General features: G+C 35.6%; 1 protein-coding gene across 1 annotated transcript in view; it reads right to left on the minus strand.

Moving 5' to 3' along the window:
• The window catches only part of UNC13C (unc-13 homolog C), a 460,865-nt gene that overhangs the window by 218,407 nt on the left and 217,457 nt on the right, over window positions 1-25,001 (minus strand). The window contains exon 10 of the mRNA XM_087821385.1: window positions 2,874-3,043. Coding sequence (XP_087677511.1) covers window positions 2,874-3,043 — 170 coding nt within the window. The remainder of the gene's footprint in view (window positions 1-2,873; window positions 3,044-25,001) is intronic.

Here is a 25,001-nt window from a genome sequence, read left to right on the forward strand (position 1 = left end):
AAAGGATTAAGAGGCTTACATTGCTAAAAGCCGTTTTTCTAGATCAGGCTTGATTATCCCACCATAATGATTCTGCTAAACACAATTTAAAATAATGTGCCTATGGTGTCACTGTGGTTGTCAAACTACATTATAGATACTCTGCACAGAAAAGCTTAATCAGAAGACCTTGCCATTCTGATATAAATTTCTGTGTGCTTGATTGGTTTATACAATAAAATTAAATTATTTGGGCAATTAAAATCAATGTAACTTAAAGGTAAAATTAACCAGGAAAGTAATTTATCTAAAAGCTCCCACTGTTCTTCTTTCTGTGCTTGGAAAGATGAGTCAAAGCTCTGGCTAACAAAAAAAATTACTGTTTTCTTTGTTAGTGATTCATAAAGACCCATAGTCTATCACCTGTGTTTACTCATGAGTGTCGGATTAACTGTTTACTTGAATGGAATCAATATGCAGTTAATTCCATCAAATAATGTGTGTGTACACACACATGTGTTCAATACTGATCAGTAGCTTTGAAAGAAATAAAAGTACGGTCACAAGACTCCGAGAGTATAAATGTAGGTAGAAGACCTATGTTTGTCACCCACTCCACAGAGGAAATATGAGAGAGGTAAACTGATCCATTTTACAAACGGAGTGTCAGGAGGGAAAGTGCCACAAAGTCAGCGCTGAAGACTTTTTAAATTGACAATCTTTCTAAGTATAACTATTTTTAGCCATGAGATAAAGCTAAATCATGAAATCTACTTTTTCTTATGAAATATCTGCTGACTTTTTTTTCTTTATTGATTCCAGAGAGAGGAAGGGGGAGGGAGAGAGAGATAGCAACATCAATGATGAGAGGATTCATTGACCAGCTGCCTCCTGCAGGCCCCCCTTGAATTGAACAGTGACCTCCTGGTTCATGAGTGAATGCTCAACCACTGAGCCACACCAGCCAGGCTCTGCTGACTTTGTTTTGTTCATATTTAATAGACACCGTGTTGTGAAGATTCTTCCTTCAGGAGTGCCAAACTCATGAGAGTTTCTCTTACTGGCTGGGACATTGTTGATTCCCAACAAACATTAAAGTTCTCTGCTGGGGCCAAGAGAAATTCAAGACCTACAACCTCTTTTTTTTTTTTTTGTCACAGACCTTTCCACAGCCCCAGCGGAGCATTACTGGTTCTTTAACTATCATCATTCCAACACATTCAGGAGACATAAGCTCTGCTTGGATGCCCAGAGCTTCTGGCCAGGCCCTTCTCTGCACGGTGGAATGAATTCTAAGTGACGGGGAAGGAGGAACATTGTGCAAAGAATGAAAATATGGTGCTTATGTGGATTGAACCACTGAGGGATTTTACACAAAGCTAAAGCCTGTCCTCCATCCCTCCCACTTTAAAAGTTTATAAACCAGCAAAGAAGGCACAAAAATGCAAACTGAGGGTGAACAGGAAAGGCTTCCATGCCGGGCTACATCCTATTTCCCTCTCCAAAGACCGAAGGGCAGTTTCAGCATGAGAGCTGGGTAGCTGATTTTACTAAAAGCACATTCAAATTCCTTGGCAAACTCAATACTCTACCCATGTATGGTCTGTCAAAAGAACAATTTGAGAAATTTCTGTTCTGAATTCTCACTGCCTCAATTCAAGGGTGTGCTAGCTTATAGGAAAAAGCCCATGTGTAGGCAAACCTCTTCAATTAAAACACAATTAGCGAGTATTGCACAGTTAATGGCCTGAAGTTTACCCTTGCCTAAAATCTCTATTTTCATATATAAAGCTATTATATAGTATAAATAAGATATGAGAGGATGACCATTATAACTGAGATAATGGTTTTATGCCAATAATGTAGATATAACAATTCTCTTTAAGGAAGGCTTCTTTAAAATATTTCATAATTTGTTCTTAGTGTAGCTTGAATTTTTGCTACACTAGTAACAAAACATAAGTTATATATTGCTCCTTCTTTAAATTATTATGTAATTTAGTTTTATTAATTCTGTGACCTTATCCTTTTACTTTGTCAAATATTGTAGTACTTGAAGTCTGCACATTTTTTAAAACCCAGAAGCACTCTTCAGTTTGCTAAAATATATTGATATCCAAATGGAAACTCTGTGTAATCTTGGAACCGCATAACCCCTTCTTTGATTCACCACCAGCCCTTAAAAATTTAATTAAAACATTTTAGAAAACATGATTAAGACATTGTGGGGCATGTTCTTTATAGGAACGTAGGTGATCCATATTTTTTATACTGTTATTAAATCAGCACTGAATATTCTAGGTTATTATTCAATTATAGTAAACATCAAATTAAGATTTATCTTTATTTAATTATTGGTTGCATAATAAACTTTCATTTAACAATCATGCCAATTAAACATATTCTTAATACTGTTATCACTGGAGTAAGCATAAGTGCACAGGCGTATTTGGCTTTGCCAGCTAACTCTGACATCTATGTCACCATTGGAAAGATATCTAAAATATGCTTTTCCTTTATTGCCAAAATTAAGAGACCAAAATGAAATAAGTCAAACAGTATTGTCATAGGTTGATTATTAATTTTCAATACATTTGGAAAGGTTTTTGGGGCTACATTTTCTGGTTTAAAAATTAAGAATGGGTTAATGTTTTTCTCCCAAAAGACACCCAGTTGATTCTTTGACTTTCCCCTTTTCATCTCAAACTTACCAATGTCTTCCAATAATACTGAACTTGAATGAACAATTATCACCTTTAGTTTCTAATAAAACTAAACCACATAAAGTCCAACAGAATTTTCTAGAAAGGCAGTAGTTATTTTGATCTGTCTGGGAATAGAATACATGCCACAGGTATTCTGGAATTTTATTTCACTTTTTATCAGGCACTTACCTAAGTTGTACCAGACATCCATTTCTCCACTCAGGGTCCTCACTTCTACAATGGTTTGTCCCAGGAAATCATCTGACTCCTTTTTGAAATGTTGCTTGACTCTGGATTTAATGTCATCATCTTCATCCCACACTCTGACTTTGATTCGATCTGTGGAGTTATGGCACTCACTAAAAATAAATGTGGATAAGTTAACAACCATGATAACTGCTCTAAGTGGCATTTGATGTTAGCAAGGTGTTTTTTTTTAAGTCTATCTAATCCAAAAAGGCATAGTATATTACATAGTAAACTAGATTTCCCACTGACCCATTCCATTCATGGTATGTTGTAAGTATCAGGGATATTGAAGAAAGGTTGCATTAGTTAAATAATGTCAATTAGAGAAAATCCTATCTCATTCTATCCAATTTCCTTTAACTGAACTAGATCTAATCAAATTTGGATCAGAAATATTTGTTTGGGGCATTTTCTCTATGACATATTTCCTATTCACAATAGTTATCTAGAAGGATATATCTATGCTCAGAAAATTCTGCACCATAAGTATAAAGCTAATTTTATTGCAATGGGTGTTGAAAAAGCAGACATCATAAAATCCACTTGATAACTAAAAGTCCCAGTAAGTGTATAATATATTGTTAAATCAAGTAGAATTAGAGCAAAATCCTTTTGTTTTTAACAATAAGCTGCATGTTTTAGTCCACTCCTCATTTCCAGATTCCTCCACCCTAGCTCGTTGAAGCAAACCACTCAGTATTGGCCCCACGCATTATTGTCTTTCTTAACACTATGGCTTTTGTCTGTGCTCTTCCTTATGCTTTTCTGCCTGCTAACTAATCATTTTTCACGCATCAACTAGTCACTTGCTCTTTATAACTTTTTCTACAGTTTTCTGAGCCAGTTCGAATGATCAACCCTGAGCTCCCAATTTACTTTGTACATGCACTCACTTTAGTAGAGGCGTCTTTAACCAGGGGTTAATGGATGAATTCTGAGCATTGCTAAAGTTGGATTTAAAAAAATAATAAAACAACTTCATCACTATTTTTCTTCAATTATGAATATAAGCACCAAACCACAGCAGTATTATCAGTACCTGTAAGATATTTCTTGCCAATAAATCCATAGATATTCACATATAACATTACATCTGTTACAGAACTTAAACTATTGTTTATAACCATCTTTACTGTACTAAAACTAAATCAATATAATTGATTTGATTTTAATTGTATATGTTTTATCTTATGTGTTTAAAACTATAATTTTGAAAAAAGGGTCTCTATAGTCTCCACCAGATTGCCAAATAGGCTCATGGTACAGAATAAATTAAGAACTCCAGACACTACACTGCCTCTCCCATTACCCTACGAGGCAAAATAATACAGCATATACAAGGATAACATTTGAGGTCTGGCATGTCAATATAAAAATCATGGCTCTACTATTTCTGCTTAAGATAGAAGTTTTCAACACAGAGCATTCTGTCAATTTCTGGAACATTTTTAGTCTCTTCAATGAACTCTGAAGGGCACTATTGGCATTCAATAGCCAAGGTAAGGATTAAGACACCCTACTGTCTAAAGGCCAGTTCACATGATTTAAAATGACCCAGACCTGGCCGGTGTGGCTCAGTGGTTGGAACACTGGCCCACACACCAAAACGTCGAGGGTTTGATTCCTGGTCAAGGGAATGTACCTGACTTGCAGGTTTGATCCCTGGCCCCGGTCGGGGTGCGTGTGGGAGGCAACCAATAGATGTACCCCTCTTACGTTGATGTCTCTCTCTCCTCCCTCCCTCCCTTCCAGTCTAAATAAATAAATAAGTAAATAAATAAATAACCCGAGGACATTCATGAATATGCAAACCCCAAAACTCAGCTTGGAAGTTAAATCTTCCTATAAAAACACCAACTCTTTTGTATGTTTTATTAGATACTGAAATTTCCTGGCAAACAACTAGTATGTAAATCACTAATCAAAGTAAGATTTTATTGTTATTGTTCAGAACTTTACCAAGGGTTGTTTTCCATTTTGAGAAATTATATTATCAATGTCAAAACCACTCAAAGTATTTGAATCTAAATATTTGTATCAGTTAGCATTTGAGGAGGTCACATTTGTGCTAATTGTACCTATAGATAAGAGTATGTTGTCTATTAAACTATGTATTCTAGGGTAGTTGTGTGCACGTTTACATATTAAAATACATATAGATCAATGGAACAGAACAGAGAGCCCAGAAATACACCCACGCCTTTATGGTCAATTAATAGTTGACAAAGGAGGCAAGAACATACGATGGGTAAAGATAGTCTATTTAATAAATGGAGTGGAGAATACCGCACAGGTACATGCTAAAAATGAAACTAGGCCACTTTTTTACACCATATACAAGTATAAACTCAAAATAGATTAAAGACTTAAATATTAGACTCATGACCATAAAAACCCTAGAAGAAAACAAAGGCAGTGAAATCACAGATATTTCTCGTAGCAATATTTTTCTGATATATTGCCTCAGGCACAGGAAACAAACAAAAAAAATAAACACATGGGACTACATCAAACTAAAAAGTTTTTGCACAGCAAAGGAAACCATCAACAGAATGAAAAGACAACCCACTGGATGGGAGAGCATATTTGCCAATGATACACCTGATAAAAGGTTAATATCCAAAATTTATAAAGAGCTTACACAACTCAGCACTAAAAAAGCAAGCAATCCAATTTAAAAATGGGCAGAGGACCTGAATAGATACTTCTTTAAGGAGGACATACAGGTGGTCAAGAGACATGAAAAAATGCCCAATGTCACTAATCATTAGACAGATGCAAATTAAAACCACAATGAGGTATCACCTCACACTTGTCAGAATGGTTACGAATCAACAAACAAGTGTTGGCAAGGGTGTGGAGAAAAGGGAATCCTCATGTACTGTTAGTGGGAATGCAGACTGGTGCAGCCACTATGGAAAGCAGTATGGATGGTCCTTAAAAAATTAAAAATGGAGCTGCCTTATGACCCAGTGATTCCACTTCTGGGAATTTATCCAAAGAAACTGGAAACCCTAATTCACCCCTATTCATTGCAGCATTATTTACAATAGCCAAAATTTGGAAGCAGCCCAAGTGCCCATCAGTAGATGAGGGGATAAAAAAATCTGTGGTACGTTTACACCATGGAATACTACTCGGCCATAGAAAAGAAAGAAATCTTACCCTTTGAAAAAGCATGGATGGACCTGGAGAGCATTATGCTAAGTGAAATAAGTCAGTCAGAGAAAGACAAGTACCATAAGATATCACTTATATGTTGAATCTAATGAACAAAATGAATTAACAAGCAACATAGTGACGGACTCATAGAGAACAGACTGACAGCTATGGGGTGGCAGGGGTTGGGTGGTATGGTGGAAGCATTGAGGAAAAAAAAAAAAAGAAAGAGGAAAAGCCCATAGACATGGACAACAGTGCCAGGCACAATGGAGGCTTTCCCAGGTTATAGAATTCCATCAGCCAAGCTCTTCCATTTTTAAGGTAAAAATAAAATGTACGTGAAATTAATGAATTCAAGACAGATACAAATAATTAATGGTCTGCCCCTATAAATATATTTATGATTCTGCCAACGGGAATTTCAATCTCTCTGCATTTCTCATTGAGTCTATTTTTTTATTTTTAAATTAAATAAACTTTAAAATTTAAAACAAGTTCAGATTTACAGAAAAGTTGCAAGAAGAGTAGAAACATCTCGCTTGTCCCACACCCAGATTCCCCTAGTGTTTCATTAATAACACTGGTTCCACCTGTTTCTCATAAAGACTTGCTAGTTACTACTTTCTTTATATTTCCTGAATAGCTATTTTTCTGGGATATTAAAAATAAACAATTTGAGGATTAAATGGTCAGAAACTTATATTTTGATCTCTACAGAGTAAAGACAGCAGTGGGACTGCTGTTTCTAATACTGGAAATTAGCAAGGATTTTGCAATGGGTGTAAAACCAGAGATCTAGTCTAAGAATGTGTGGTGGAGAGTCGTCGCGTATGAATGCCCAGCACCTCTACACATCTCCTTTCATTTGACTATATCCCTTACCTTCTCAATGCTGAAGCTAGATAACTCATGTGGCTAGATTCCTTTGAAGCTGTGGTCTAGCTAGCTGACCTGCATTCAAGCAAGATCTGAACTCAAAATTTAGCAAAGTGAGGCAGTATTCTGGGGTTTTGCTCTTTTGGCAACAGTAATAGTAGAAGATTTAGTACTTTGATGTAGAGTTTCTGGTATTTAGTCCTGAGAGGCAAAAGTATCAATCAGTGGTGGCAGTGGTGTTTTCTCCAAAGGAACCCCATGATATAATTTCGACATTGTGTCTGCACAGTAGCTTCAGAGGCTGGTACCCTGACCTTCCAAAAATTCTTGCACAACCTAAGTCTGAGATAATCTTTTTCTGCATAGGCTTACAAGAGTATTCTCTGTTGTTTGCAACTAAGAATACTGACTAATGTAGTAATTTTAAAAGAATTAGGGGATTGCAATAACATAACTTAAAATGTGGCACTGACTCTGTGTGATGATATGGGAAGACAGTAGAGATTTAATTACCTCAGGCTGGAAAGCCAATACATTTTCAAATCCAATAGCAAAACAGCTGGTCGAAATGTTGTTCGCTATACATTAGAATTCCAACAATATGCCAACGGAAGCTTTTTTCTTAGTATGAATGGTAGAAATAAAATTCATAATGTTGGCATATGCTTATTAAATTTTGCTGCTTTAAAAAATGTACTATAGTAGAGGTGCAATCAAAGTAGAGCCAGATAGTCTGTATGCAGAGATACAAGGGAGCACAGCTATGCCAAAAGGGGCTCACTCTGCTTGTGCCCTGCAATGTAAATTGACTGAGCATATCATAATTTGGAACCCTGCAGGGCTGAGAAAAGCCAGCTGCTTCTGGATACAAAAATGTACCTATACTAGCAGAGGTTTCTAAGTGCAACTTCAAAAAGAGAGCAAATTATTGCCCCAGAGCTTTTTCAAACATCTCAGTGACAATGCAGGAGAAATTGGTGGCAAAGATCAAATTAATAGTGTTGCAATATCATGCCGGCATACTATTTTGCAGGGCCTGAGATAGCAGCCATTAGATTGAGGGAGAGGAATTGGTCAGAACAAAGGAGCCAGCAACAAAGAGTTAAAATTTATCGGCTTATGTGGTTGCTCACAAAATTGGCTTGAAGCCCATCTCCTGGAAGCCTGGTAAAATTTCCAGGGAATGGTGTTCTCAAATGTGCCTCTAGTTTGGCTAGCTACTGCTGTACTTAAAGTGATGTCTAAGTTCTTGAAGTCACAGCAATAGAAAGTGGGGTCCAAGTACAGTCTCTTTCTATCTAGGAAGGCCATATGCCTGGATTTCCTGGGATGGTCCCAATTCGTGGTTATCGTATATATGTAATGCCTTTTAATCATTTTTAGTGCCCTCATTCATTTACTTTCACTTTACATGGTACCTGCCTAGAGTGTGTAGGATGTGACAAACTGTGCAAGGATGATCTCCCAAGAGATACAACTAAGGATTTGGAGAAAAATGGATAATAAAAAATGCATCCCTCCCCAAAAGTACCAGGGCCTTTCGTGTTGGCTAGCCAAGTAACTACTGCTGCTGCTAGGATAGGAAGTCCTGAGAATATCTGTACAGCAGGACTCTATATTTCCTATCTACCAATAACAGTCATGTATTTCTCACTTTCCCTCTTACTGAATGAGACTTTAAAAATTTCTGTTACCCTGTCATCTTCATCTCTCTATAATAATACATTGGGATTGTTGGAGGAAGATGGCTTGTCTCTAATTCATAGGTCCAAGGATCGCAAAGTGAAATCTAAAACTGGTAGAAAGACTACCCAAAGATCCTGAACTTTAAAACTAATATGCAGTAACTGGATATAATTTTTGGATTACCTACCATGGAAGGGAGGGGATGGCTTCATTTGATTTAAATATAGAGGTAGAAAGTTTGCATGCAAATTTTAGTTAGTCAAAGATAGAAGGTGGCAGATACTATAAGTTTGCTCATATAACCACCTTTGAATCCCTCTTTTCCCTCTCTTTCTGTGATGCAATATCCCTGCCTTCCTTGCAACTAGAGACAACCACTTGACATAGTTCTCCCAATGAGATATAAGAAAAAGTCTTCTGGTCCTATTTCTTCTATTTTCTTTTTTATTATCCTGGACCATGGATGTAAAGTAGCCCTGACTAAAGATTTTACATCAGAAAGATAGAGTAAGCTTTGTTTTCTGATGGAATAATGGAGTTAAGATACTAGCCCTCAAATGCTTATACCTGGAATTCTCATTGAATGAAAAAAAATCTCTCTTTGACTAAAGCCACATTTGTGGTTTCATGTGAAACTTGATGAAATTCTAATTGGATCAAGTGGGAAAATAATTTTAAAAACCTACCAAGTTAATTTTTAATAGTATATGAAATGATTTAAAATGAGTTTAATTTATAAACTTACTAATTTTTTTCAGGTTTAAAATTTTTATTGCATATTTAAAAATTGTGCATTTCAATTATTAAAATCATTTGGGGGAAAATGGCACTCTGATTAAACTGCATTTTACAGCCTGAAGGACACCTTGGGCCAGCTTGGTTTGTACTCTAGGCTCACTGTCGCCCCACCCAGCTTCTCCCTTCAGCAGCATGGCGTTCCTTCCTTCCCTGCCAGCCAGCAGGCAGATGGGGGAGGCAGATGCAGCCTTCATTGTCAGTAGCTCTCTCACGTGAAAAGGGCAGCACAGTCTTTTAAATTCATCCAACCTCTTTGCCTCTTGCAAAGTTAAACAGCTAAGAGAAGCAAAATACGAAGGCACCGCCTGCAGGACGTTCAGTGTGTGCCTCAGGCCGGCTCCCCTGCTCGCGTCTCCTGTCCAGCCCTCCCCTTGGAAGGCAGTGGATTTCCCTCGCGTTCTGTCTCCCTCGGCTTAGACCCACTGAATTTCCCAGTCTCAGCCACATCGCGTGTGCCAGGCACAATTGCACTCTTCTTTATTCTTGTTACGTTTTGTGCTATGCCTTAACTATTTACATGTATTTCACAAACCTTGACTTTTATGAAAATAGTGATATCTCGGTTTTCGAATGTCTCCCTTGACGAACATTTCAGTTCACGACGCTGTAAACCCAGAAGTCGATGCTTCAGTTTTCGAACACGCCTCGGGAGTCGAACATGCCACATGGCTTCCGCCCAGGGCAAGATCCTGAGGCTTAGCTGTCGGCTGTGGATCCCTCGGTTTTTGAACGTTCCAGAACTCGAACGATCTTCAGGAATGGATTACATTTGAAAACCGAGGTACCACTGTATAAAGGTTTGCATTTCAGATGGGAGATAATAGGCTCATGCACTAAACAAAATTTGACAAAAGAAGTATCTCCACATACAAGAGAAAAATCTACCACATACAATAGAGAGAAAAAGCATAGTCCCATAAATCTTAATCTACTAGATGACTTGCAAACTGATTAATGAGCTAATCAAGCCTCCCGGTTTAGTTTGCCAAGTAGTGAATTTGCCTTTTTTATTATTAGAGAACAAGGTATTTTATTGTACAAACTCTTGATAAATAAAATAAGTAAAATAAGTACTGTTAGAACCATTTGCTTTGTACATTTCCTATAATTAAAAATAATTTCCTCCAAACAGAGTGGTTCCTGTATAATTTTATGGTATTTTTTTTTTCCTTGTTAAAGAGAGGACTGGCTTTGATTCCACGAGAATAGGATAGTTTATTCCTTTCAGTGTTAATGGAAAATATTTCGCCTTTGGGGCTCAGGATTATTGCTTTTGTGTGTGTTTTAGTTTTGTTTTTAATTCATAGGCACCATATCTCTGTAGAGCCAATCACTATTAGTCCAATTTTCTTTTGGCGGCCATCCAAATGACTAATTTTTAAAAATAATTATTTATTCCAACTTAACAAATGGTCTATCTGCAAATATTTTTGTATTTAGAGTTTCCTGGATATGGCCCAAATATGTACCTCTTCAATAAGTGGTGTCAGGAAGATTGGACAGGTACATGCAAGAACTGAAGCTAGACCACCAACTTACACAAGAATCAACTCAAAACGGATAAAAGACTTAAATGTAAGTCACAAAAGCATAAAAATCCTAGAAGAAAATATAGACAGTAAAATCCCAGACATCTCACTTAGCAGTATTTTCACTGATACATCTCCTGGGACAAGAGAAACAAAGGAAGAAATGAACAAATGTGACTACATCAGATTAAAAAGCTTCTGCACAGCAAAAGAAACCATCAACAAAATGAAAAGGTAACTTACTGTATGGGAGAACATATTTGCCAGTGATATATCTGGGAAGGGGTTCATTTCCAAAATATGCAAAGAACTCATGCAACTCAACACCAGGAAGACAAAAAATCCAATTAAAAAAGTGGAAAGGACCTGAATAGACACTTCTCCAAAGAGGACAGATGGCCAAGAGACATATGAAAAAATGCTCAATGTCACTAATCATCAAAGAAATCCAAATTAAAGCTACAATGACGTATCATCTCATACTTGTTAGAATGGCTATTCAACAAAAACAAATGCTGGCAAGGATGTGGAGAGAAGGGAATCCTCATGCACTGCTGGTGGGAATGCAGATTGGTACAGCTACTATGGAAAACAGTATGGAGGTTCCTCAAACAACTAAAAATGGAACTGCCATTTGACCCAGCAATCCCACTTCTGGGAATATATCTTAAGAATCCCAAAACAGCAATCAGAAAGAATATATGCACCCCTATGTTCATAGCAGCACAATGTACAGTAGCTAAGATCTGGAAACTGCCCAAGTGCCCATCAGTAGAGGAGTGGATAAAAAAGCTGTGGGACGTTTACACCATGGAACACTATGCAGCTGTAAAAATGAAGGAGCTCCTACCCTTTGCGACAGCATTGATGGACCCAGAGACTAAGCTAAGAGAAATTAAGCCACTTAGAAAAAGAAACACAAACATCACGCGATCTCACTTATATGTGCAACCTAAAAAATGAAATAAACTGATGAGGAAAATAGGTCTAGAGGCATGCATGTATGGAACAGAACAACAGATCTCAGTGGGGAAGTGGCGGAGGGGGCGAGAAGAGATTAACCGAAGAACTTCTATGCATATATGCATAATCCATGGACACAGACAACAGTGGGGGAAGGCCTGGGGTGGGGTGGGGTGGGGTGGGGGTTGGGTAGAAAAGGGCAGAAGGGGGGAAAGGGGGGTATCTGTAACACTTCAATAATTTAAAAAATTATCTTTTTTGAGAATGTGAAAAATTCTATCTACATATTTTAAGTATAGCAAATGAAATTCTGTAATATTTTAAATGATGTTATACCAGGTTTTGTTAAGAGGCAAATTAATAAGATCGATATTCAATATATACATATATACACACAAATTGAAATAAATCTATAAGGGTATATATCAAAATGTAGGTTATATAATTAGTAAAAACTCTGATCTTTATATATATTTTTTACAATCAGTGAAGTTGTATTTTAAATTATCTAGTAATTGTAAGTAAGTCCATTTTAACTCAGGCTTGAAGGTGGGGCACTGGTTAAGAAAATCATCAGCCAGAAACCTGCAAGAGCCATCCTGAGGCAAAGAAGCAGCAGCCTTTCAAACAGTAATTTAATTCTCTAGTTACAGCTTAATTCTTTCAACTCTGACCCACCAAATGGAAATACTGTTAGATACTCAACATTCACATTTCCTCTTAGGGATTTATTATAAATTATGTAAACCACTTCCATTGCAATAGTGGTGTCTGATTTGTTATTGAATCAAGATCCCCAACCCTATTATCTCTGAATTCTATTACAGGAGATGGACAGACTCTAAGTTCAAAACCCACTGACAATGCACAGCAACTTTTTTCACCTGCATTTGTCAAGGACAATTTAATTATGGGAGTTAGGATTAAAAAAAAAAAAAAAAAAGACAGTTCCTAACATTTTACTTTTGTTTAAGTTTTCTTGAAGTTTTTCTTTGTAGGATTTGGGCATTGTATATCCATTCTACAAATCAATGATATAAAAGACAACTAAAAATTAGAACAAAAAACAAATTGTATTATTAGCAACACTTTTGAAAAAAGGAGGCGAAGAGGAATTTATGCATGGGCATTTAGGGTTGGCAAAAGCAAGTCCTTGTACTATAATAGCTCATAGAACCTTATGACTTTCCAAAATACATCCATTTCCCTGCCCCTTCCAGCTCCACAATCAGATAAGAATACCTGGCAGCTTTATATTCTATTTTTATATCTAATATTTTTCTCCTCAGATACTAATGTTGCAAAACAAAGTTATTTTAACAGCTGTTTTCTATTATTAAATATTAAAACAATGTTAGTATTGACAATTATTAATAATATTTAAAAATTAAGGTAAGAAACATGGTTGTTTATAAAAATACTTTAGTGTTTGTTTTGCTGTGAAAGAATAGAAAACCAAGGAAAAGAGAGATCTGCAAACAGGAAGATCTATATGATATCACTCATATGTGGAATCCAAAAGTCAAAACTCATAAAAATAAGTAGAATGGCGGTTACCGGGGTCTAAGGGGTGGAGGGATAAGAGAGATGCTCTTTAAGGATACAAACTTGCAGCTAGTAGATAAATAAGCCCTGAGATACATACAACACCCAGCGTACTGAAAACAGGCAATAGCGCTGTATGTAATTATCAGACTTACTAAGAGACTCGATCCTACTCATTTGCACCACAAAAGATAACTGACAATTAGGCGATGCAGTGGAGGTGCTATCTATAGCTACCGTGCTAATCGTATGGCAACATATAAATGTATCATGTCCACATGTTGAACGCCTTAAATTCCTGCAGTGCTATATGTCACATAGATTTCAAATATAAAAACAGAAAACAGGGAGGTCTAATTGCTCTCTCAAAAAATAGGAGAGTGTGTGTGTGTGTGTGTGTGCGCGCGCGCATGTGTGTGTGTGTGATAGTGATGGCTTCTACTCATCTTTTCTTTGGTTCACCATATATTTTTCCTGCCAGACCCTTCATTCATTGTGTCTCTTAGGGAAGCCTTGTCTTAGGGGATGCTTTCACTACTCTATCTGGTATGCACTTACCTGTCTTTCAAGACCTTTAAATATCACCTCTGTGTGAAACGTCCCTGACAGTTTTCCCCCCAATCTTTAGTACCTACAGCAAGTAGATATCCAAAAATTGTTTATAGACTAAATAAGAGAAATATCATAGGTAAGAGTAATCAAGTTATTTTTGTTGTTCATTAAATATTACAAATATGCATATCCCAATTAGTGGCATAATTATGTAGCTGAAATTGGAGCATTTGTTTGAAGCTGGAAACAAGGTACACTTTGGATGTATGTTTGGTATTTTTTGGAATTTTAATATGTACATTATCTTCCCAGATCTGACTCTTCTTTAAGTGGTGATGGCTATTTTCTAAACTTACTTGTCCCTAAAATAAAGAGCTGTATGTCAATGATTTCTAAAGCAAAATGTAATGTCACCGTGAAGGGCCTTGAAGAGTATATGCTGCTGTTGTGTGTGGTTGTCTTATTGCAGCTCCATGACATAATTCCAAGGTCTGTGATTCATGGTATGTCATGTCCTTTTCATTGTACTTTCAAGGTCATTGTGCATCAGGCATGATAGAGCACTATAACAAGCTTGAGAAAAGACCTGCCTGATGAAAATTTCATTTGAGCCACTTATTAGCAACATGCCTTCAGGCAAGTTGCATAACCGCGCTGAGCTTCTATGCCCAATCCATGATATTAGAATATCGAAAATTGTCTTTTAAAGGTGATTATATATTACTTAGACCAGTGCTGAGCAACTAATAGGTTTGTAATTACTCCTAGTTAACCAGTGTAGATAATTATATCATTCAAATATATAAATATATTTTGCATTTATCAGCAAAGAACAAGTTCCTCCAGATATATTAAATAGAAAAAAATTATTAGCTAATTATCAAAACAGAAAGTTGATTAAATAATTAATTTATACTTATACAATAAAATCTTAGCTATTAAAGGTTTATGTTGGGGCTTTCTATTCTGTTCTGTTGGTCTGTATGTACTTAAGAGAGTACCATACTGTTTTGGTTGCTATAACTCTATAAATATTTAAGTGTCCAGTACAGTAGTGTTGATTATATGTACAATGTTGTGCAGCAAATCTCCAGAACTTATTTTTCTTGCTTAATTGAAACCTTTTGCCTGTTGATGAACTCCTTATTAACCCATCTCCTCAGCCCCTGGCAACTACCATTCCAGTCTTTGAGTCTATAAATCTGTCTATTTTAGATACTTCAAATAAGTGGAATCATGCAGAATTTGTATTTCTGTGACTGGCTTTTTTCACTTAGCATAATGTCTTTAAGGTTCACTCACACTGATTCATATTGCAGAGTTTTTTTCTTCTGTATGGCTGAATAATATGCCATTGTATGTTCATATAAAAGTTTTTTCATTCATTCACCTGCCGCGTTTAGGTTGTTTTCACATTTTGGATGTTAATAATGCTGCCATGAACACAGGAGTCCTAATATCTTTTTAAGACTCTGATTTCAACTATTTGGATAATTACTCAGAAGTAGGACTGCGAATCATACTGTAATTCTATTTGCATTTTTTTTGAGGAAACCTTATGCTGTTTTCCATAGTGGCTTCACCAATTTGCATTCCCACCAACATTGTACAAAGGTTCATTGACAAGGGGGCCAAGACTAAATGGGAAAAGACAGATGGGAACTGGGACCATAGAGAGGGTCCCATCCAATGGGAATTTAAATAGTGGAAGAGACCTAGACATTGTTTTAGGTGCTGTGCAAGGCAGAGAGTCAAGGGAAGAGATACTCCAGCTTCTCCCATCTTTCCATTTTTAATTTTACTGCACTGCTTCCTCATGTCTAAACCTAGAGGGCAAGGGAGTCTGGGGAAGGTAGCCCTGAGAGTTCAGGTTCCTGAAATACAGAGCACACCAAAGAAACTAGGAAAAAATAGAAGAGCAAAAGAGGCAAATGACCAACATGTGCATATGCCAAACTCATGTAGAAAATGCCGTAGAGAGATACATCAAACTATACACTTAGCTTGAGTATTTCTTTGGCTCCCTTTCTTTTTCCTTTCAATATTTATTTGTCCATCCCTGAAATTTGCATCTAGATAGATAAAACTCTTTAACGCCAAAAGAAATTTTCTGGAGTGTATCATCCAACTTCCTTATTTCAGAAAAGGAAATGCACAAATAAAGAATGACAAACATTTCTGCACTAGGTAACACAATAAGTGATTTCAGAAACAAAATTATGGGCATAAAAAATGCTTTGGAAAAATAATGGTGCTTTAGAAATATGAACCACTGTATTACTATTTTATACTTACATAGTCATTGTATAAGTATATAGATGCTTTAAAGACTTTTAAAATAATGTAGAGTATATTTCAGAAAGGTGGAACATCCCCATACCGAATTGCTTATTTCATCCGCAATAAGCACATTCAGTGTATTGTTTGACTCACTGAATGTTATTGTCGATATTTTAATAGAAATATTGTTTAGTATTAGTATTTACCTTTAAAAGTTTGATACATTGTTTTCTCTATGTGTATATCTTTATGAACTTGTGAAAATATTTTAGTCTAATTATTAAAAGTGGATTTCTAGGTCAGAAGGAATGTATATTGATTACATATACATATAGATCTGTAAACATATAGACATACATTCACACACACATTACTAAATTATCCTGCAGAAAACGTGTGTTTACGCTTGTACCTATTTCTCTATACTTTTATTAATACTAAGCATTATCACTTTAATCTTTGCTAATCAGGTAGGTGAAACCTACCTTTTCATATTATATTGACTTTTAGAGATCATATCTATTATATATTAAAACAAAATATGTATATACAATATTTGTGCAATACCTTCCACTTTATCACACCAGTCCATTAGAAAAGGAGAGAAAAAAATTAATGAAAAGTACTCTCACCCCGCCCCCCCTTCCTGTATATCAAAGAGACTTTTAAAAAACTTATACCTATTTCTTGCCAGAGAAAAGGTGTTAAACTAAATAGCCAGGATTTATTCCTGGCAATAAAACAGAATTTTCAGCATTCATTTCTATAGCTACTTAGCTTGCCTTTCCTTAGATTCTCCCCTTCACTCTTTGCTAGAAAAGAAAAGCTGCTATTCTCCCAAGAACAATGAGCTGCTATCTTCCCAAGAAACTTTAAAGCAGTGATGGAAATGTTAGCAAGTGGCAGTTGCATCAGGTACCTGACCAGACTTTATCTGAACACCACACTTTGAATCAGAAGTAGCAATCATAAAGGCAAATAATATTTGTCTAACATTCCAAACAGCAGCAACACAGCACAGGCTTATGCAAAAATTCTGCACAAATCACCAAGCAATCGCCAAAGAAGAGAAGAAATGTGAGGAATTCTACATTTCAATGAACTTTTCCACTTAAATCAGGTTTCAGCCAATTATCTGGAATGGAGCAACTGTGTTTACAAATTCGCAAATAGTAACACTGGCTATCCTTCAGTCCTCTCTAGACTCTTTTGCTGAATGTTGTGAAAAATGCAAAGAGATGGAATCCAAGCAGAAAAAAATACCAAGCTGCTGCACAAACACAACAAAGCACCTGAGGGCACCTGTGATATTTGGGCATTTGGTCCCTCTTTATTATCATTAAAATGTAAGCTCAAGTGTCTTGAAAACTAAAGTTGAATCTGTATCATTATAAGTATTTATCCAAAAATTTTGATGAAAAATATAGCCAAACATCTATTGGAATGTTTTCAAACTTCTAAAGTTTGTGTAATGAAAATAGAGCAACCTAATTTGACCAATTATAAACATAAGTAAATTTTTAAAAGTACAAAAACCACTCTCCTCCAGATGATGAAAAGGTAAGATTTTATTTTAACAGAAGACATTACTGTAAGGATATTTAAATAAGGGGCAAGAAGAGAGTAGGGTGTAAGCATTAAAAAAAAGGCACAGTAAAAGCTAGGCAAAATAGTCAGAGGTCTTAGGTCAGGGCCAGTTGGCCACAGATGGTCAGAAAGTTGGCCTGCTGAGTGCATGACATTCACATAAAAGGTACTCCTAAGTTACGTGCTATGCTGATCCCCTTTCCATAAACAGAGAGTCTTCTAAGGGGACTGACTCTGCCTGTCAATTGGCTTCTATCTGTACTTAAAAGATACCTCACTCTAGGGTAAGCCCCAGCCTCTGAGATCTCCTGAACAGCCAGTGCATAAATATATCAGCAACTTAATTCTCCCCAATTTACCATGATCTCCACAACTTTACTCCTGTATTATGAAATAGTTTGGGTTTAAAGCTTTTATTTTCATTCCAATCCTGTGACTGATATACAACTGAAAAATAAAACCAGATTAGTGGTTTCAGTTCCTCCTTGGGACAAAGGAAGGTATAAATAACAATCGACTTAAAATTAAATATTTAATTAAGTATGCTTTAGAACATTTTAAACATGGCCCCTTATATTAGCTGTGTTGAAAAAAAATAGTGCCTCCTTTTTTGATAGAATTTTCCCAACATGTATAAATACTTAGCTATCTGTCAACAGTCAAGTTTCATAAACTAGTAAACCTCTGATGTCAGAAAGAGCCCTAGATATCACCTTGATGTGAACAAACATGATAAATTTCTCCAAGAGTTCGAGATAGTTTTCCTAACTTTACCCTTAGTTCTGCAAGGACCCAGTGAGAGGATGACAAGATTCAGTCATAGTAACAACTCAAGAGGTTACTTCCTCCTGCGTATTTCAGTGCTTTACAACAAAGCCAAAATACATGTTGTTCCTTTTGCTGTCCCTCAAGTCCCATCCTAATCAAAAGCAGCATCCAAGTGTATTAAGTAGAATCATAACTGAAAGAAAATAAACATATTGTGAAGAGTAAAGGCGAGATTTCATTAGGCAGGAAAACATATATTGGAGATGCTAATAAAAAATTAAATATCTGAGTTCACCAAATACTGCTTAAGTAGCATACACAGAGAAGAAAGATATACCTTTGGAATTTCTTGGGGAATAAAAAAAATTCTTTTTCAAGTACAATGAAAGAAACAGTAAGAAGGGAGAAATAAGGGTGAAGCAATAGTGCAAAACAGAAAGAAAAAAATAGCACTGAATGTTTATAAAATACAATTTCGTTGGTAAGAAATTGTCATTTGAAAATAATCATTGACTAGACTTTTAGGCTTACTTTGTACCCAACATTATTTTAGGAGGTTCTCACTTTCAAGGAGTTCAAAATCATTAAGATCTCTCTCTCTCTCTGTTTGTCTGTCTCTATCATCTATCATCTATCTATCATCTCTCTATCTCTCTCTCTATCTATCTATCATCTATCTATCTATCTATCTATCTATCTATCTATCTATCTATCTATCTATCTATCATCTATCTATCTATCTATCCATCTATCTATCCATCATCTATCTATCTATCTATCTATCTATCTATCTATCTATCTATCTATCTATCTATCTAATCTATCATCTATCTATCTATCTATCTATCATCTATCTATCTATCTATCTATCTATCTATCTATCTATCTATCTATCTATCATCTATCTATCATCTATCTATCATCTATCTATATCATCTATCATCACATCTATCTATTTAAAAAGGCTCTGAAATGTTATATAACTAATGGAATGGTCAATGCAAGTAGATGTTCCTAAGACAGCCCATTCTTTTATTTTGAGTAATGACTTTCTACATAGAAATCAATGAATAAGCTATGATACATTTACATTATGATGTGCAAATTAGCCCCTCCAGAAACCTCTAGCGAGAGAGTCAAGTACTTGGGGAAAAAAGACAGAGGCTGGGTGGGGCTCTACTACCTATAATTTCAGAAGTCTGAGACTCCTTTTCCTCAGCTATAAATGTGAGGATACAAATGTCTATCACACTGAATTTCTTCTTGGACTTAAATGATGCTAGATATGTAGAAGAACACTGTGAACTACAAACTGCCAGAACACAAGGGGCAGTGGTGATGGTGGTCACTGACATCAGCATTGTTGAGGTTGCCATCATCATTATAATCCCATAAGCAAAAATTCTATATCATCTTGAATTGTAGAGTGAAAATAGTTAATGGAGTACTGACTCTTTTAACAGAGTGATAAAATTAATTTTTCATCAAAGGTTTATTTAAGTTTATTGAGATATAATTGACATACAATTGTACATATTTAAAATGTATACTTTGATAGGTTTTTGTCATATGTATTTACTCATGTAACCGCTACAATCAATATAATTAACATATCGTCACCTCAAGAAGCTTTGTTGGACTTCTTGCAATCACTTCCTCCTATCCTTTCCCATTCTCACTCCCCAGGCAACCAGCATCAGATATATTACTAGCTTAGTATGCACTTTGTATTTCCTATAATTTTATATAAACGGGATTATACTGTATGTACTTTTTTGGCTTCAAGTTCCAAGTTTATTTGATTTCATTTTTTTTGATTACAGTTTACATCTAATATTATTTTGTAATAGTTTCAGGTGTACAACATAGTGGTTAGACAATGATATACTTTACAGTATTCCCCCTTACATTTCTACTACCCAACTGGCACCATACATAGTTATTACAATATTATTGACTATATTTCCTATGCTGTGCTTAAGTCCCCATGACTATATTGTAACTACCAGTCTGTACTTCTCAATCCCTTCACCTTTTTCACCTAGTCCCCCAACTCTCCTCCCCCTGACAACCGTTAGTCTGTTCTCCGTATGAGTCTGTTTCTGTTTTGTTTGTTTATGTTATTCTTTAGATTCCATATATAAGTGAAATCACATGATATTTGTCTTTCTCTGATTGACTTACTTCACTTAACATAATACCTTCTAGGTCCACCCATATTACCACAAATGGTAAGATTTCATTCTTTTTTATGGCCAAGTAATATTCCATTCTATACATGTACCACTGCTTTTTTTATCCACTCATCTACTGATGGGCACTTGGGTTGCTTCCAAAGCTTAGCTATTGTAAATAACATTGCAATGAACATAGGGGTGCATATAGTTTTTCTAATTAGTGTTTTGGGTTTCTTCAGATATATTCCCAGAATTGGAGTCACTGGGTCATAGGGCAGTTCCATTTTTGATTTTTTGAGGAACCTTCATACTGTTTTTCACAGTAGCTGTATGAATCTGCATTCCTACCAACAATGCACGTGGGTTCCCTTTTTATATTTCTTATAGGCAGGGTAATGTTGGGCCTTGTTTTTGTATTCAGTATGATAATCTCTGCCCTTTAATTTTGGTGTTTAGACTTTTTATATTGAATGTGATCATTAACATGTTTAGGTTTTAATCTATCATGTTGTTATTTATTTTCTATTTTCCCCATTTGTTTTTTTACTCCCTTTTCCATTTTTTCTGATTTTTGATTTATTGCATATTTTTTAATGATTGAATTTTATTTACTTTGTTGGCGTATTAGCCATTACATTTTAATTTTGTTATTTTAGTGGTTACTTTAGAATTTATAGTATATATCCTTAAATTATTATAGTAAATGTACAGATACTTTATACTCCTCATGTATAGTATAAGAGCCTTACTGTAGTGTATTTCCAGTTCTGTCTTCCACATCTTTACACAATCATAGTTTAGTAGTTACATAACCCAGGAAATTATTATTTTATTTAAATATTGAGTAATCTTTTAAGCACTAAATAACAACATAAGAGTTTATTATATTTGCTGATGTAGTTAGAATTTCCAATGTTCTTCATTTTTTTTCATGCCTTTATATAGATCCCAATTTTCATCTGGTATCACTTTTCTTCTGCCTGAAGGATTTCCTTTAACATTTCTTGAAGTTCAAGCCAGAATTAAAGAAATTATTTCAGCTTTTATATGTTTGAAAACCCTTTACTTTGCCTTTTTATACAACTATTTTGTTGCTTTTGTTTTTGAAAGATATTTTCTCTGGGTATAGAATTTCAGTTTGACAATTTTTGTTTCATTAATTTAAAAATGTATCTCCACTGGATTATTGCTAACATCAATTCTTACAAGAAGTTTGCTGCCATCTTTATTTTTCTTATTACTATGTATGTACTGTGTTCTTTTCCTCTGAAAGCTTTCAAGATTTTCTCTTAATCACTGGTTTTGAGCAATTTGACTATGATATGTCTTGGTGTAATTTTTAAAAATTTTCTTATGCTTGAGGTTCATTGAGCTTGAGTCTGTGGGTTTATAATTTTGATCAAATTTGAAAAAAAAATTAGCCATTATTTTCTCAAATACTTTTTCTGTACCCACCTTTCTTCTTCAGAGGATGCAATCAACATGGCTTTTGGCTGCTATAAGTGGTCTCGCTTGCTCTGTTCATTTTATTACCACATTTTTCTCCATGTTTCATTTTGTACTTTTTAAATATGAAGGCCTTAAATATTATTTTTGTGTGAAATGCTTAACCTGCTCTCATTCCTATTTAGTATACTTTTTTTACATTGCATATTCTATTTTTTTTATTTCTACAAGTTCAATTTCTATCTTTTTAAAAAATAGCTTCCATATCTCCACTTATCTTTTTTAATGTAAGGCTTTTTGCATTGAGTTTTCATGGCTTCTTTGGGTGCATGTTTTGAATGATTGGCACTATTGAGGGAATGAGATGGTGTGGAAAGAGCATTTAGTGTGGTAACCGAAGGTAAGGATATAAGTCCTGGTTCTTTTACTTGTTGGATGAATTATTTAGCAAAAATTTGTTGACTTCTCCGAGCCCTAGCTTTCTCATTTGTAAAATCGCAACAGAAACAACAATGACAAGGTCAGTGCTTTGTAAGGTAGTTGTGAACTGTAATATGTGTGATAGGAGTTGGGATACCATAAATAGCTACACAAATACCAGTGCCTATAATTATGATGATACTTAGAATGACTTGGGTTTTAGATAATTCTTTCTAAACATTAACATTTCTTCAACAAGGTGCTTACCTACCTAGAACTTCTTTTGCTCAGCCTTCTAATATTATCATATTTTATACACTATTTAGAGATACACAACTATTCTATCATTAAGCTCAGCCGAGACTGCAGCACCAAGCAGAACTGCCCATTCTCCCCTGACTGCATAGGATGTACTCTCCCTAGATGATGATATTAGCTTCAGCACCATCTCTACTCCAATTAGAATGAAAGCTCTATAAGGGAAATCAATTCTTTCATATTTACCTCAGTGTCTGTAGCACTTAGGAGAGTGCTTCATACATAAATATTTGTTGAATTAATTATTTTTCTAAAGACTGATGGAGCTGCTACTGAAAAAAACATTACCCAGGAAGTTGGATTTTACATGTTATGGTTCTAAGTCAGTAGAAATCTGCAAACTTTAAGTTTGGCTTAGAATAGTACTACCATGTTGATATCCTTTTTCTATCATTAAAATAGTCCACACATGAAATATATCCAAAAGCTAGGGGAATGAACCAAATAAAAGTTGATTGGCATTGCAGTGCTTGAGTCTTGAAAATGCTTGATAAATCAAGAGTGTTATAGCACCCTTACTAGATATATTCCACTCACGGAAAATAGCTTTAATCCATAGGCCCAAATGAGTCACCAACAGAACACCAGGACTTCCCCATTCTCCCTTCTTTCCCCAGATAAAAACAACATGGATGAATTTAAGATGTTCTGATCACAGTCTGACCACACATAACTTGTATGGTTTGTTCTAGAAAGATGAATTGGACTTTTTGGCTAAAAATACAAAGACATTTCCTGGCAGCACATTGTGAATATTACACATGGCCACAGGGCCAAGGCTATCATAAACCACAAAGAAGCTGACGATATGAAAGCTATTGAGTAGTGATTAGGAATCAGACCAGAGTACAGAGGGGAAAAGGGAGAGGGGGAGGGTGGAAAGAGGGCCAGAGTGACAGATAAGAGAGAGAGAGAGACAGAAGCAGAGAGAGAGAGAAAAAATATATAGTGGACAGGCAGAGACAGAGAATAACAGATGCATATGAACAAACAGTCAGAGAAAAATAAAAAGATGAATAAAAGGGCATAATAATTTCTGCCCTTTGGAGTTCTTGTTGTTTGGATGTTCCTGAATTCCTACAAGGGCTTTCTGTGTCCACATAATAAAATGTGTTCCATGTTAATTCCTTTTCCGTGGACCATTTTAAATGTGGGGGCTTCTCTTTCTTCCCAGCAAGAGGAATTCCTACAGAATAGTCCTTATTTCCCTAAGAGTTTGCTCCCTAAAGATTTGGGGGATTTTGTTTGAATTCTATTTGGCCCTCAGTATAAAACTAAATGAAGTACATGTTCCTTACATCTTGGCCTATAGACTATCACAGTACTGTCTCAGAGGATTTGTTTTGATCTGAAATTTTATGGTTTGTTGACTGTGGATCAATTCTCTTTGGTAACCCTGAGTTCATACTTTATTGGATTTGGCCCAGGTCTCTTTTCTCACCTTCTTCCTCTCCTCACTACAAAGCCTTTAGGTTCTGGCATGAAGCACCGTTGAAGTAAATGCTATCTGGCACTGCTATATGGATCAGTAATGACTGAATCCAATTTACTAAGTGAAAGGCAGTAACAGTTATGGTATCTCCCTATTACCTGGCATATTTACAACCTAGACAATGATCAGTTAACAGATTTCTAATCCCATAAACTGTGCCTAAACTCTATCTTGCTTTAGACAATTGTGGGAACAACTTCTTGACAAATGACTTCCTAATGCTGATATCATCGTTGTAGGCTAGCTCAGACAACTGAGGAAATGTTGCCTTCCCACATAGCCCAGGAAAAGCCTGTGCTAATGATATGGCAACAAATCAAATCCTTGATTACATTCAGGCTGTCATTTTAAAATATTAATCTGCTGTGCTGTGAAGATATTTTTGCTCAACTGTAGTATTTAAATAAGCTATCTCCTAGGAAGCTTAGTTTAGGCTTAATTTATACTCAGCCTTGGGCTGAGCAGCACA

The sequence above is a fragment of the Miniopterus natalensis genome, chromosome 1 (assembly GCF_054644295.1).
Source record: "Miniopterus natalensis isolate mMinNat1 chromosome 1, mMinNat1.hap1, whole genome shotgun sequence".
Lineage (NCBI taxonomy): Eukaryota > Metazoa > Chordata > Mammalia > Chiroptera > Miniopteridae > Miniopterus > Miniopterus natalensis.